Source organism: Coptis chinensis, chromosome 4 (assembly GCF_015680905.1).
Source record: "Coptis chinensis isolate HL-2020 chromosome 4, ASM1568090v1, whole genome shotgun sequence".
In the NCBI taxonomy this organism is placed as follows: Eukaryota; Viridiplantae; Streptophyta; class Magnoliopsida; order Ranunculales; family Ranunculaceae; genus Coptis; species Coptis chinensis.
In genome coordinates, this window is record NC_141459.1 from 84,697,551 (window position 1) to 84,712,761 (window position 15,211).

The 15,211-nt window shown below is 37.7% G+C and overlaps 1 protein-coding gene across 1 annotated transcript; it reads left to right on the top strand.

Moving 5' to 3' along the window:
- Window positions 1-2,828: 2,828 nt before the first annotated feature.
- Window positions 2,829-4,613, top strand: SPL3 (squamosa promoter binding protein-like 3). The gene is made up of 2 exons (XM_086557848.1): window positions 2,829-3,332; window positions 4,128-4,613. The coding sequence occupies exons 1-2, from the start codon at window positions 2,998-3,000 to the stop codon at window positions 4,348-4,350; spliced, it is 558 nt and encodes a 185-aa protein (XP_086413974.1). The 5' UTR covers window positions 2,829-2,997; the 3' UTR covers window positions 4,351-4,613.
- Window positions 4,614-15,211: the final 10,598 nt, after the last annotated feature.

Genomic DNA, 15,211 nt, shown 5'->3' on the forward strand with positions numbered 1-15,211 from the left:
AAAAATTGCTTAATTTACTATGAATGGTCATCAAGGACCTGTTTGGGAAGTTTGGCAGGTTGCTTTTGCATCATGGGCAAGTTATAATTTGGAAAGGAATGAATGGAGCCATGTCTTTAAATGTTTAATGATCATAAAATCATTATGTTTGTGTTTCTGTTTTTAAAATTCGATCTAGTGTTTGAAGGAAAACAAAGATGTAGTGGGAAGAAGAGGAAGGTTTCATTTGGGCTTTCATCTATTTATTTATTTTTTTGGTTAGGAAAAAAAAAAGGAAAAGAAAAACCATAAAAATAGGAAACGGAGGATTTGACGGCTGTTAATTCCTGGACACGTGGGTGAGTAAATGGAACGGTTATTGGGATTGCAATCCAGTAACCGGTTATTGCATAGCGGCGGTTGGATTCTAAGCAGTTAAAATCGGTTTTCGAAACTAATCAGTCGAGGGATATGCGATTAATTGGTTATATCGAATGTATATATTTGATGTTTTCAAAATATATATTAGTATAATCATACCAAATATTTCTAAACAGTGATCCGAGATACAACAAAAAATATCAAATTCTCATAATCACTTCTAACTAGTTCAATTTTAGAGTACTACAGATATGTCGAACACAAAAATTACGTTAAATATTTAAAAGAATAAGGGGATTGAAAGCGATAATATTTATTAGAGAGATAATACAATAATTTGTATATTTAACTTTCGTTAAGGAAGAGAAAATAAGTAAATTCTTAGCTTTGTGTATTGATTGGGTTCTATTATTATTAATACGGTTTAAGAATCTAATTCGATAATTTTACATATTTTTTTGGATGGGAAACCAATATTTTCAATAATTTTTTTTCTCGGTTTAGCGAGAAATCGGTCATCTCGGCCAATTAATCGGTCAATTCGGTAATTAAATCGGTTCGGTGAGAAAAAACTAAAAAATCGGTAAAAACTAATTGGTTTACGAGATACGTAATTAATCGCACAATTAATCCGATATTGATAGCATAGGTTGGATTTGCTCTCCTGACACAAATCTATGTTACCAAACGGTGTGTCTGTGTTTGTTAAGTACAAGCTTAAGTAATCATTATAACTCACATTCATGCATATCTAAAGTCCAAATTACTGTATGGATATAGAGATTATATTCTTTCTACTAGTGAAGAAAATGAAAACATGACTAACAGTGGACACGTACATGGTTTGTAATTTTGTATACGCCTTATATTAACTGCCATTAATTGCACAATTAAGTTATTATGTAAGAAAAAATGTGAAATTATATGAAATACAGGATCAGGCAATATGTTTTTTTTGCTTGATTAAGGTATAATGAATGAGGCTACCCTCGTTGAAAGTAGTAAAAAATTCTCACACCAATATTGACACTCTACATACGCTCTTTTTCCCAGTGAAAACAGGAAGACTTAAAAATATCTAAACTCATCAAACAAGCAGTGCAGTGCTATATTCCTCTTCGTTTAGCACTTGGTTTTGCAAATCAGTAGTGGTCAGTTAGGGACTTCCTTTAAAGGAACCTAATTGGTTGGAAGTTTTGCTTGGTCTAACGCCTACTAACTGTTCGTATACAAGATAACTTTTGTTTCTTCGGCAAAATTTTAAGTTACAAGAACAAATATATATGGGAAATCAAGTACTTTTTCCTATTGGACGAATAAATTACTCAAGTAATACAGAGGTCAACTGAAGTTGAATTCCTAAGTACAAACAGTAGCTCGTGTAAGCCAATCTTAGAAATTCCAATAGGAGGTTAATTTCAAAAAACTTTGGGGCACGACATATTCTCCTTAAATCATAATGTTAAATACACAAATCTCTAAATTGCAAACTGTGATGCCTGTAAAGGCTTGAATTGGTATAAACCTACAGATCTACTGGATGTAGGGGAATGGGAATTTGATATGATCTTGACTGAGTTCGCGATAGATGCGAACTGTCTACGTATTAAGTTCTGGGGTGTCCCTTGAATCAAGCCAGACGTAGTTTATCTTCTCTTTATATAGCCAAACTGCTTGCGCGTCCTCTTCTCCTGTGTCAGGTCAAATACTGGACTTGAAGTCGTTGAATGAGCTGTGATGACAAATAATGTAGGTTTAATGGAATGTGCATTTGAAGTTATGGTCTTAATGGTGACAATTGTGGCGTACGTTATTAGCCGTTGTGGCATGAGAAGATGCGGACCTTCTGGAGGTCGCTACTGATGCCAACTGATGGGACAAACTAGATCTGGAGGTGTGGGTGATGGAGATCGCTTGACAACTCTGCTAGTGTTGGACACATGTTCGGTATTCATTGGATGTGAATGTATTCCCTTACAATACCCTATTAGATGGAAAAATCTTGAACATTAGAATTTTATTTTATTTGGAACAAGCATTGAGCCATATTCTTATCTCCCGGCACCTTTATCAACTATTGCCTAAATAGACCACAGTGTTAATTGGTGTCTTTGGCAATACATTGATAATTGTGAACAGTGGAGTAAGATATGAATATGGAAATGTGGATGCTTCTAAAGTTCCACTGCTTTCAAGTAAGATTCTTCCCCCCAGTGGCTCATGTTTTCTTGTTTACTTACGCGTTTGGGGGGAATCCCTATGCATTCACAGACAATACGGATAAGAATATGACTTGACTAGGAAGTAAGCAGTATATGTAATTCTGTTAGGGGACTACAAGATAAGGACTTCACAATCGAACCCTTCCTAGTTTTTACAGTTTATAACGGTCACTATCGACGGTTATTTCTCAACCACTTTTTCAAATTTTACAGTTACAACTTACAACCCTCTTCATTAACAAAGAGAAAACAAAACAATGGTGTGTTTGTGGTCCTCACACTCTCTTTTTCAGTCTTTTCTCCTATTGATTACTCACTCCTCTTTCTTCCTCTCTCAGCTCCCTCTCCTTTCAAAGCATTCTCTTCTTCATTTCAGCTTTCTCTACCAACCCCACTTCAATTCTTAGTTTTCTCAATGGGGTCCAGAATCCAAAGCAGTAAGGTGAGCTCGAAGGAGAAGGGAAAGAGGGAGTTAGATGTCGATGATGATGTCGAAGAGGAAGAAGATGAAGTTGTAGGGATGGATTTTGGTGAAGATGACAAGAAGAAGAAGGGTGTTGTAAGTAGGAGAGGTTCAAGTGGTGGTGTGGGTGGGATTGCGCCGCCATGTTGTCAAGCGGAAAAGTGTACTGCTGATCTTACTGATGCAAAGAGATATTATCGACGACATAAGGTCTGTGAGCATCATTCTAAAGCTCCTGTTGTATTTGTTGGTGAACTTAGGCAGAGGTTTTGTCAGCAATGCAGCAGGTTATGAACCCCCCCTCAATTTTGTATCTGTCACACCATATATTTGATCGATATCTTTCTTGAATATCTATGTGTCTCTATATCTTTTGCTTATAATTATAATGTTCTTAGTTTTCCAATTGAATTCTGTTTTAACTGATGAGGAAAAGGGAAGGAAGTTTGTCTTTACCGGATTTTTAAGATTGTTTAATTAGACAGAACAGGATGTGGAGCACTACCATAAGACCATATGTGATATTATTCCAATAATTTTTACTATGCAATGCTACCGATAATTCATTCGAGTAGCATTCTTGAATACCTATATTCATTTATAATTCTGAGTTGATGCAAACTCAAACATTTAAAGAAGGAAGCGTTGTTAACTTTTGAAACTTAGTGTATATTCTCATTTGATAAGTTTGTTTTACTTGGTACCTTTGTTCTAGTTGGGGTTTCCTTGGGTTTAAAGAAGCAGAGTTTTCCTCTGCTAGATTAAATTTTCTTTGTAGTTGCTGAGGATTTTCTTTAACCCTATGTTACTAGTTGGGGTAGTGGTTCACTCTGATTTCAGTTCCAATGAAACTCATGGACTTCTTTATTCTTGGTCTATAAAACTATAAACACAATCTTTGCAATTCCGATTTCGGTTTTGTATGTATTATACTAGATTTGAAGTAAGGGAAATTTATCAAAGAATCCTTGTATATTTGTTAATTATTTCATTGCTGGGGATTCTGTCAGAGTATTTTGGAACAACAAGAATACATCTAGCTGGAAGTACCTTTGTTTTGTTATTAATACTCTTGTATCCAGGTTTCATGAACTATCAGAGTTTGATGATGCAAAGAGGAGTTGTCGTCGGCGTTTGGCAGGACATAATGAGCGGCGCAGGAAGAACTCTTCTGAATTAAATGGAGAAGGCTCAAATAATAAACGAGTAGACCCTATGAAGGAAACTCATTGCAGGCAGGTTGACCAAGGTGGGAGGCTCCCAGTAACTATCTCAGGAAATTCCAAGCATTTCCATATCAGATAAGATCTCGAGCATGCTCTCTCTCTTCTGTCAACCAATGGCTTAGCGCTGATGGTGGTCTTTCTGATGCCTATATATTGAAAATAATTGTACCTAAATGTTGCATTACCTTTCTCATGTAGTACTGCTTTAGTAGTCATGGAAGTAGGTATAACTCACTCTACGTGGGTTGGTTTCTCAAATTCGTTTTATTTGAGTGCATCAATGTCTGTATTAGAATGTACGCTTCCTCGTATGAAGAATATCACCTCTAATTTATTTTTAAATTTAGTCTAAAATAATATACTGCTTTGACGGAGAAAGTTTACACCTAACCCCAAGATCTGTCAGAAATTCTGTGAAGCTTTGTGTGGATGCAGAAAAAATGTCGATATTTTAGACAGTTCTTCAAGAAATATAGACGATTAATTGCACAACAGTAGTCAAGCTATGCAAAGAATCCATAAATTTTGACTTATTCAGATACTTCGTCAGTGCCAAATTTGTGCCTCAGCAAGCAAATTGTGTAGTAGCTTTTCTGTGTATAGCAAAATACTGACAAGTTGTTCCTTTCTTCTCAGTTCATAATTCTTTTCAGTGTTTTAATTTCTAATGTGGATCAGTATTCACCTCAACAAACACAAGCATCATATACTCATGTTCCTTTCTGAGCTCACTTAAATATTCATGCATGTGATAACACACTCCTCCCTAGAAGCATATATTCTGCTGATTTTTCTAAAGATTAGGCGTAACCCAATATATTATCTTCTAAATTTCTTTAAGCTGGCTGAAATAAATGCCTATAGTATCTCATTCTAGAAGGCTACTTTGGGACAGCACCTATTTTATGTTGGATATAATGTTTTAGAGTACTAAACTGCTAGTTGTTAGTTTAGGTTTTTGGCCTGGTTTACACCCGCAGCCAAGTGCCGAGATTGGAATGCATTGAAAATGTGAACTTAGGTAATGATGAAATTTTCAAACGTGGACAAATATCCTATAGGTGAAATACAACATACAAAACCTCTTCAATGAGAAGCATATCATATTGTATTCGGACTGCAAGGTTCCGAGTTGACAGTGATCGTAAGCTAGAGCCTTGTCTTTTTACATGACAAGTGTGTGGAAACTGTGTCATAAAGCACTTATGACCTCTATGTCAAAGTCTGATTATATTCAGAGCTTCCTTAAAGCTCCACACATTGCGAAAAAGTAGGATAGCTTGTTAGCAATACAACCTATCCAATAAGGCTTTTCAAAAGCAAATGCCTCACTTATTATTGTACTCCTGAATGATGATTTTTGTTATAGGCATGACTTTATATATTCATATGTCAATTTCCGTTAGCTGTACTCAAAAATAATTTCAACATTTACTCTGTTTTGATTCAAACAACTTATCATTGAGACAATGGAGTAACGTGCCTTCACTGGGATGAGAACTGAACACCGGTTGACTATGTTGTGCAGAAATTTGGAAACCAAAGTCCCGTTAATGGTTACACGATATGACATTTACAACCACACGGGCCTTCTGCAACCTAGTAAAAGAATCTTGCTCCCTCAGTTTAAAAATAAGGCCTTCTGCAGCCAACATAGTATCAAAGACTCTCGGTCATCAGCCCGCACAGCACCAGCTTCTGTCAGAGTGCCTGTTGGTTACTACTGTAATGCATTAATTGGTGTGGATCATGTTATTTACTTTCCGATTAATGCACCACTGCACGCATGGTGATGACGACATGATAAATTTCTATTCATATAGATTTCTCCATAGTGGCTGCCGCCTCACTAGTCTGAACAATAGCTCCCGGTCCCCTATATAGAATGAAAAATTAGCCTTCTCCCTTACCACCTTTTGATTCTGACCAAAGTGCCCCACTTTCCCGAACTGATTTCTCAATAATTTTTTACTGAATTCTGAACTTAGTTACTACGACAGCCAAGAGCTTTAACTGGAATTCTAGGACCACTCTGCCCGGGAGTAGAACTTAGAATCCTACTCCTTGGCAAGATACATCACTCCACATCCCATTGATCAGGTCCTGCATGTAAATACACCTAGAATGCCCGGTCACTTTTGCAGGAGACAGGACATCTTTATCGCTAGCAAACTAGCTAGAAATTCCAGTTCTGACCAATCTCTAGTACTCAACCCGTAGACCAGTTTAATTTATAGGGAAATGATTGTTCGAGTTTTCAGTTGTCACAGTGCTCCTTTCCCTGATAAGTTGTGAATTTTCTCGCGAATATGGACCAACCATCTAAAAGTACATCAGCTCACAAATATCTTCTGTATTGAGTCCACCCCACCCCAAACTAGTAGCAATATAGTCCCAGCATGGTGTAAATCAAAAAAAATTCAAAACAAAAATATGGGAGTGTAATGTTTTATACATCAGTTTCATTACAGAATACAATCTGACTTCCGTTTCTCATCACATGATAGAGGTGTATGTCCATCAAAACTGTTACAACATACCTTTGCCGCAAAATCTATACCGTATTTCAGCTTTACCAACTCATAATTTTTTCAGTAGTGCCTTTCGGAAGAATTGAAATTGATATCTCTTTGGAGACATAAAATTGGAGCAAAAACAGAACCAGATTAAACTAAAGCAATAGTGTCTTAACATACACCAAAATAATTGTATGCAATCTTTTAGTTTTATACCAAATAAGTCTTCAAATGTTCTTTTTTACTGGGGCAACAGAATATTGTTGGAGTCAAATTATCAAAACTACTGTTTAAGGACTTTTTATCCTGCCACCTTATCTACCACATATTATCTCCCTACCACATTTACTCTACTGGACATGTTTAACTGGCTGATGTAGGAGTGTCTCCGTCTAGTCACCACTCACCATCTTCTCTGGTTAGTGTCAAACATTGTATTCTCTAAGAATCTAATTTGGAGATGTGATCTTTTAACAAAAATCACTGTTACATTGACATAACCTGATGGCTATAACCACCATAACTGTGGAAAATCTTCTACATTGCCAGCACCACTTGATGTATATGGTTTTATCTTCTTCTGTTAATTTATGATACCGATGTGAGATTTCAGTTTGTCAACATGAGCAAGGAGATTATTTCCGCTCCTTCTGTAAGAAACACGCTATCTCCTACTAGATTAAAGTAAAATGCATTGGGAGCTGAGCTTTTGGATGATTGGAAATGTGGCTTGTTTCTTGATAAAGAATGAGAATTCAGAAATATACTTCTGGCTGCGATCTACGGTCTTACTTCAATGGTGTAAATAGTTTCTAAATAATTGATAAGAAAAAAGTTGAACTAATACATTACCATTGTAATAGAGGTTTGGCTCTGAAAAGAGTGAACAACTGTTTTTGCTAGGCTTTGGATGCACTGATGCCTTGGACAGAAAACTTATATTTGCTTCAGTGACACGAGGCCTTATCATCACATAAAAACACAGTAGTATGAAGACAGAGTGTTTCCAACATTTTGCAATCCACTGAACCATTAGTAATTACAGAAGAATTTCCACATTTTTCGGGTATTTTATTCTTGTATAGTCATTATTAAGTTCAGGAAGTATTTTATTCGTATTGAGGATATCGCATACGTATATGAACTTGTTGGTAAGTTCACGAAGCCCACAACAGGTATATATATTCAGTTTGGTATTGAACTTGAACATGAATAAGTCGTTATATATTAGAATTATAGACATTTTGATTCTTTCCACTTATAAAGTGTTTCCGACTTATAAGTAGCAAAATAAGTGGTCGACTACTTATCAATTGGTGAAAAGTGAAAATCAACACACAGAAAAGGTGGACCACCACTTGCTAGAAGAAGTGGCAAATTATTCAGTCTGGAGTCATAATTTAATCTCAGAATTAACGAAATGGTTGCCAGTTGAAAAGGTTTTGTTTCGAAAAAAGATAAAAAAAGCCAACATTGTGGGCTCAATACCATCCTATCTGTAAGATCAAATGCTATCGAATCTATTACTTTAAATCGTTGTATTTTGTTCAGAATTATTTCCTATCAATTTTCTGTTACAACATATATAGTTGGGTAGTCCCTTTTCACATTTCCCATTGCTGTCAAGTCCATTCCGGATGTGGAGTTCCAAATTCTACTCCTCCAGTGAAATTATCAATCGCCATTCTCATCAACAATGTTGGAATTAGTAATTTGAGATCTATCTAATTTGGTTAAATTATAATTAGAGACTAATTAGTTAGAAAGAGGTGTGATTAACAATTATGAGTTGCTAATAGAAAACTAAATTGATATTGGGCAATACAAGTAATATTAGAATTGGGTTGATATTAGAAGTTTCTAATTAGTAGCTTAGTAGGAATTAGTAATTGGAGAAACTATATAAATGTGTGAGTGCCTAGATATTAACTTAAGAAGTGAGAGAATAATAAGAGAGATGCGCATTGTTGAAAAGAGATGCATTGGTATGAAGTGGTAAGTTCTTTTGTTTATGAAATTTAATATAAGTGGTTGAATTGATATTGTTTGGGTAAGAACTCACCCGAACACACTAACGATCTTGTTAGGGAGATTGTTGTAGAATTTTTGAGATTGTTCCTTCAATGGCTGCCTTTGTATTCAAATCGTTCTCTGGAAACAAGTATCTTAAATGAACGTAGTTCTTTGTTTGAAATGATTGTTGGGTATTTATAGGAAAATGAATATGTTACCCTTTCCTTAGTTGATGAGATATTTCCCTCTTTGTACGAAATCTTTCCAAAAGCTTTATATGGAAAAAATCCCTTGACATATCTCCGGACTTGCTATATATAACTTGGGTGCTACATTAGTGGGCAGTGTCATTGCTCCAATAGAGGGCATGCCAGAATGCAACACTAGTAGGCAAGCGGAAATACAACAGTAGCGGGTAAGTAAGCACGCCTCACTAGTAGGCAAGCGGAAATGCCACAGTAGCGGGCAAGCAAACACGCCTCACTAGTAGGCAAGCGGGAATGTCACAGTAGCAGGCAAGCAAGCACGCCTAATTAGTGAATTGCTCTTATAGTAGTGCCCAATAATGATGGTCGTTCGTAGGGGTACGAGTACACTGGTACATACACCGCTCTCTCTTCGTCGGATGGAATTCGTTCCTTGCGGCAAAGAATAAAACATAATATTATTGACGCTTTTTTTTTGTTTGTGCGTGGAGAGAGGTGTTGCAAACGCAAACTTCATTACTCGGTGATGCGCGGAGTAAGGTATGGCAAACGCAAACTCCGTGACTTTTTTGTGCATAGAGAGAAGTATTGAAAACGCAACTCCACGACTTTTTTTTTTTTTTGGCATGAAAAGAGGTGTTGAAAACGCAAACTCCACGACTTTTTAGTTCATGGAGAAAGGTATTGAAAAACGCAAACTCCATGACTTTTTAGTGCATGGAGAGAGGTGTTGAAAAAGCAAACTCCACGACTTTTTGGTACATGGAGAGAGGTGTTAAAAACGCAAACTTCACGACTCTTTGGTGCATAGAGGGAGGTGTTGAAAACGCAAACTCCATGACTTGGTGATGCTCGGAGTAAGGTGTTGCAAATGCAAACTCCATGACTTTTTGGTGCATGGAGAGAGGTGTTGAAAACGCAAACTCCACGACTTTTTGGTGTTGCCCGGAGTAAGGTATTACAAATGCAAACTCCGTGACTTTTTAGTGCATGGAGAGAGGTGTTGAAAACGCAAACTCCATGACTTTTTTTAGTGCATAGAGAAAGGTGTTGCAAATGCAAACTCCATGACTTTTTAGTGCATGGAGAGAGGTGTTGCAAACGCAAACTCCATGACTTTTGAATTTGTATATGTTTTGTATAGTTTAGCCTTCATATCAACTGCTTGTCATGAAAAGTCATTGATTTTTGCGTGACCAACTAGTATGACATTGTAGCCCGTCATTGCTAAACTTTGCTTCACAGTTTTTGAAAGTAAAAACTCGTCTAACTACCTATTTTCAATTAGCTTATGTATCTTTCTCCTAAGGGATCTGCAATCTTCAGTTACATGAAAAAAATCATTATGGAAGTGACACCCAAGATTTTTGTCACGTCTAGACTTGGTGTTTTCAGGTAAGGGCATCGGAGGAAAAGTAAGTTGTGTCCTTTAATCTTCTCATATATCGTTGCATATTTGGTATTGAATGGAGTGAGCTTCATTTCTTCACGAACCGTGTTCACCTTTTTGTAGTTTGATTTTTGTTATTGCCCTTCTGCAACGCTTTGCTTCTGTTTGCATTTACCATCGCTTGAATCTCTACTCCAAAAATCTTTGTCCCTTGAGGCTTTTGTTCTAACATTTTTTTCGACGTTATTGAACTGATATGTTCGTGTAACCAAATCAGACTTTGATTGTGGGGGTCCCAATTATGTTTAAATCGATCTGTGAACTGATTTGCTAATTCTTGGAATGACGTGATAGAACGAGTTGGCATGCCAGAGAGCTAACGGAGAGCTTCTCCTTTTAATGTAGCTGGAAAAAGTTTGCATAAAAGGGGGTCATCTCCATGCTAGAGAATTAGTCTGCTTTTAAACTCCATGACATAATCGTTCAGGTCACCTCCCGCGTCATCAAACTTGGGAAGATCTGGTTGTTTGAACCCTTCATGATATTTTGCATTTTGTATTGGCAGAGAAAATCGCCCAACGACATCTTAGTTTACGGCAAGGTCTTTCCATCGAGTTTCATCCATACTTGCATTGCTCATTGTTTTCTTGATAATGTCTTTGATTTGTTGTTCTGTAAATGCTGCTCCTACGACTTCTTGACTTTCGACTTGAGGAGTAACCGTTATCTTGCCCTCCTCGGTGTGGTAAGCCCCGCTTGTTGTTACTTCTAAATTTCGATGGTTCCTTGGACTGCGAGACCTATGCCGATAATACGGCCTAATAAGCTATCGAATTGGAGAGTAGTTTTTTCGGTGTAGCCGCATTCTGGGCTGATCTTTGTTAAACCTTCTGTAGCAATTTGCTGCATTTAAACCATGTCTTAGGTCATATTGGAATTCATGCCTTAGGTCATGACCTTGTCGTCCGGCATCGCCTCTTATGGCTGATGTTGTCTATCTTTCTGATCTTCTTGACATGTTGCGATTAACGCGTGATGATTTTGTAATCTCATGGGAGGTATGATGTCTTCCTGACAACGTGTTTTGTTGTTCTTTATGCCTTGTGTTATGACCCTTGCTACGCCCATTGTCCTTATTATTTCTAGATCTAGATCGCCTCCTCGAATGGGATGAACGTATGCTTAACCTTGAGTGATTTGGATGATTTTCAGGGATAAGTTCTAATGGACGGAATCTGCCATTATTATCTTGTATTCGGTTGAATACATTTCGATTTTCACTTTATTTGGGGGCTCTTGCCATTGTGGAAGAAGTAGCATCGGTGTCATCCATTTGTATTTGCTTCCCTTTGTCCAGTTGCTTCTGCAAGTAGTTGTTGTGTTCATTTTCTCTTCTGAACCTTTGACGCATCATTTCTAATGTAACGTCTTCATCTTCTGTCTCCATATTTTCTGGATCTACTTTGTTTGCATTTGTAGCATATAGATCTTGAGGATGAGCTGTTGGAGCCTTCGGTCGTGTACGTCTAGATATGGGTTGTCGTGGCACTTAGAGATGTGAAGGTCGAGCTTGCAGATCTAGTGCGGCTAGTTGATCCATCGCGGCCTGATTAATCGAAATTTTAGGATTTGGTAAGTTGTTTTCTTCTTCTTGTCCCTAGTGCTGCCCATAAGTGTTGCTCATTAGTGCTGCCCACTTTTGGTGCCCAAAAGTGTTGCTCACTAGTGATGCCCAGAAGTATTGCTCACTAGTGCTTCTCAGAAGTGTTGCTCACTATTGCTACTCATTTTTGGTCCCCAGAAGTGTTGCTCGCTAGTGCTACCCATTTTTGGTGCCCAAAAGTGTTGCTCACTATTGCTTCCCACTTTTGGTTAGAACCAGAAGTGTTGCTCGTTGGTGTTATCCACTTTTAGTGCCTACGAGATGGTGTCGTCTTCCTCTGTTCTTGTTATTTGTTGTCTTGTATTCAGTCAATACGTTATAGTTTACATTAAATCTGATTGTGTAGTACAAGTGGCAGCGTTATTGTCGTTGTCTATCTTGTAGTTGTTTTCTTTTGCTTTACGTTGACAATATTGTAGCGTCTCTTTTATAACGATGGTATTGTCTTGTGTGCAGTTATGTTTTCCATTGCTGAAGCCTACGGACAAAAATAAATAGTAACAAAATTTTAAAGGAAGAAAAAGTGAAAAACAAAAATTAAAACTTTAGACTGTAAAAGTCTGGATATGCATTGTGGTGGCCTTTAATGAAGGTGGTAGAGGATGCAAATTAATATTGAGCCTTTTGGCTTATAGAGTCTTTTGATCCAGCGAGTTGTTGTGTTAGACTGATGAACTCTTATTTGCCTGCTTGTCTGATATCGAGTAACAACCGTTGATGGAACTTGAAAGTAGTAGATCTATTTTGGCTGATAGTTGAAATTTGAATGTTTGTTTAACTTATTCATTCCGCTTTCCGCCATGGTTGACTTCGGTGTTCTTTTCTGTAAGGGTGTGAGCTCTGATAACATCTTGGAGCACTTGTGGAAATTCTCTTGCGTTTTTGCCATTGTTGATAGTTGTACTTACCTCCTTTTGTTTAGTTGCTTCTACAAGTTGTCGTTAAGTTTCTTTGTTTTTCTGAACCTTTGATGCAGCACTTCCAGGGTCAGACTTTTATCATCTGTCTCCATATTTTTTAAATCTGCATCTCGCAAAATTGTGCCATTACGAGGAGAAGATACTGGCTAGTGAGATCGTAGAAGTTTAGATCTGGGCTTTCGTGGTATTTGAAGCTGCAAAGGTGAAGCCTTTTGGTATGGTGGATCTTGATTGACTGGATATTCAAGATTTGCTCAGTTGTTTCCATCGAACTGTTGTGTTCTTGCCTGGTTGTTTACTTGAGATCTTGTAGATGTCGCCATTAATGGAGCTTGAAGAAAAAACGTGGAAGAGGGCCCATTGATAAGAATCGCAAACGGTGCCAATTATGTTTGGGTAAGAACTTATCCGAACACACTAACGATCTTGTTAGGGAGATTGTTGTAGAATTTTTGAGACTGTAGCTTCAATGGCTGCCTACGTATCTAAATCGTTCTCTGGAATTAAGTCTCTCAAATGAACGTAGTTCTTTGTTTGAAATTATTGTTGGGTATTTATAGGAAAATGAATATGTTATCCTTTCCTTAGTTGATGAGATATTTCCTTCTTTGTACGAATTTTTTTCAAAAACTTTATATGTAAAAAATCTCTTGACATATCTCCGGACTTGCTATATATAACTTGGGTGCTACATTAGTGGGCAGTGTCATTGCTCCAATAGAGGACATGCCAGAATGCAACACTAGTAGGCAAACAGGAATGCCATAGTAGCGGGCAAGCAAGCACGTCTTACTAGTTGGCAAACGGGAATGCCACAATAGCGGGCAAGCAAGCACGCCTCACTAGTAGACAAGACAGTAGTGGGTAGTGGTGTCAAATGGGCTGGGCCGGGCTGGCCTGGCCCTCAAACAATGAAGCCCTCATGCTTTGAGGGGCCGGGGGGCACCCTACCCTCATTTACTTCGAGGGCCGGGTCGGGTCGGGCCAATGCTTAAATCTCGAAGCCTTTACCGCCCGCCTCAACCCTCGAGAGGGCTTGAAGGGCCGGGCTTGAGGGCCAAACGTGAGGGCCGGATCCTATGTTATATATTTGATTTACAAAATAAATTTAGAAACATTAGTTAAAAATGATAAAATCGAATGCACTTCACAATTAAACCTTCAAACTACTAAAAAAACTTATTAAAGTTATATTAGTCAATTAAGATCAATTAAATTCATTTCATAAAATATTATAATGAAATTATAAGGTTGGCAAACTTAATAGATAAACGTTTTTTTAAGTGATTTTTAGCATATTAATGTTAAAATGAAATATATTGTAAAATTTTTTATTAAAATACATGTAATAAATGTTGAGGGCCTAATGAGGGCCGGGCTTAAAGGAGGGCTTAAGTTTCGAAGTCTAGGCCCTTACCCTCCCCTCAAAGGCTTGAGGGCCGGGTCGGCCCAGCCCACGAATATGTGTGAGGGCCTCATTTTGAGGGCTTTTTCGGCCCATGGGCCTGGTCGGGGCGGGCGGGCTAAGGGTTTGAGGGCCATTTTGACACCCCTAGTAGTGGGCAAGCAAGCATGCCTCATTAGTGAGTTGCTCTTATAGTAGTGCCCAATGATGGTCATTCGTAGGGGGTACGAGTACACTGGTACATACAGATATAATAAAATTTATTTTGTTTAAGTGTGTCTTCTACGCGTATTATTCAATTCTGAGTGTTTGAATCAAAGTATTAGATTCTACAAACTCTACCGCTACCAAATATCAAGTGTCCTGGATTCAATGTTGGGTCAGAGTCTCAGGACCAGATTCTACAAACTCTACTGCTACTAAATATCAAGTGTCCTGGATTCATGTTGGGTCACACAAGTGCATGTAATGTATTCATCTCTCCAGTGCAATTCAGTAATTCTGGTGACTTAAACACCACCCCACCAAAAATTACAGGCTTGCGAAATGATGCAAACATGCGATTTAAATGATTCTGAAATCCAAATCCGTATTTCTAATCTATCTATTACATTGGTATCATAGAGTCTTACATATTAACATCCTAGTCGCCTAGTCGGGGTGTTAGTCACCAGGCTCATATACTACTTACAGAACTATCTACTAGTCTGCCACATGATATTTTCGCATTACAGCTAAAAAGGCTATGCTTGTTTGCCTGTCAAACATTCCAGATAAATATGAACTAGACTAGGGATGAATTGGGGGTGGAAGAAGGATCTCTAGGG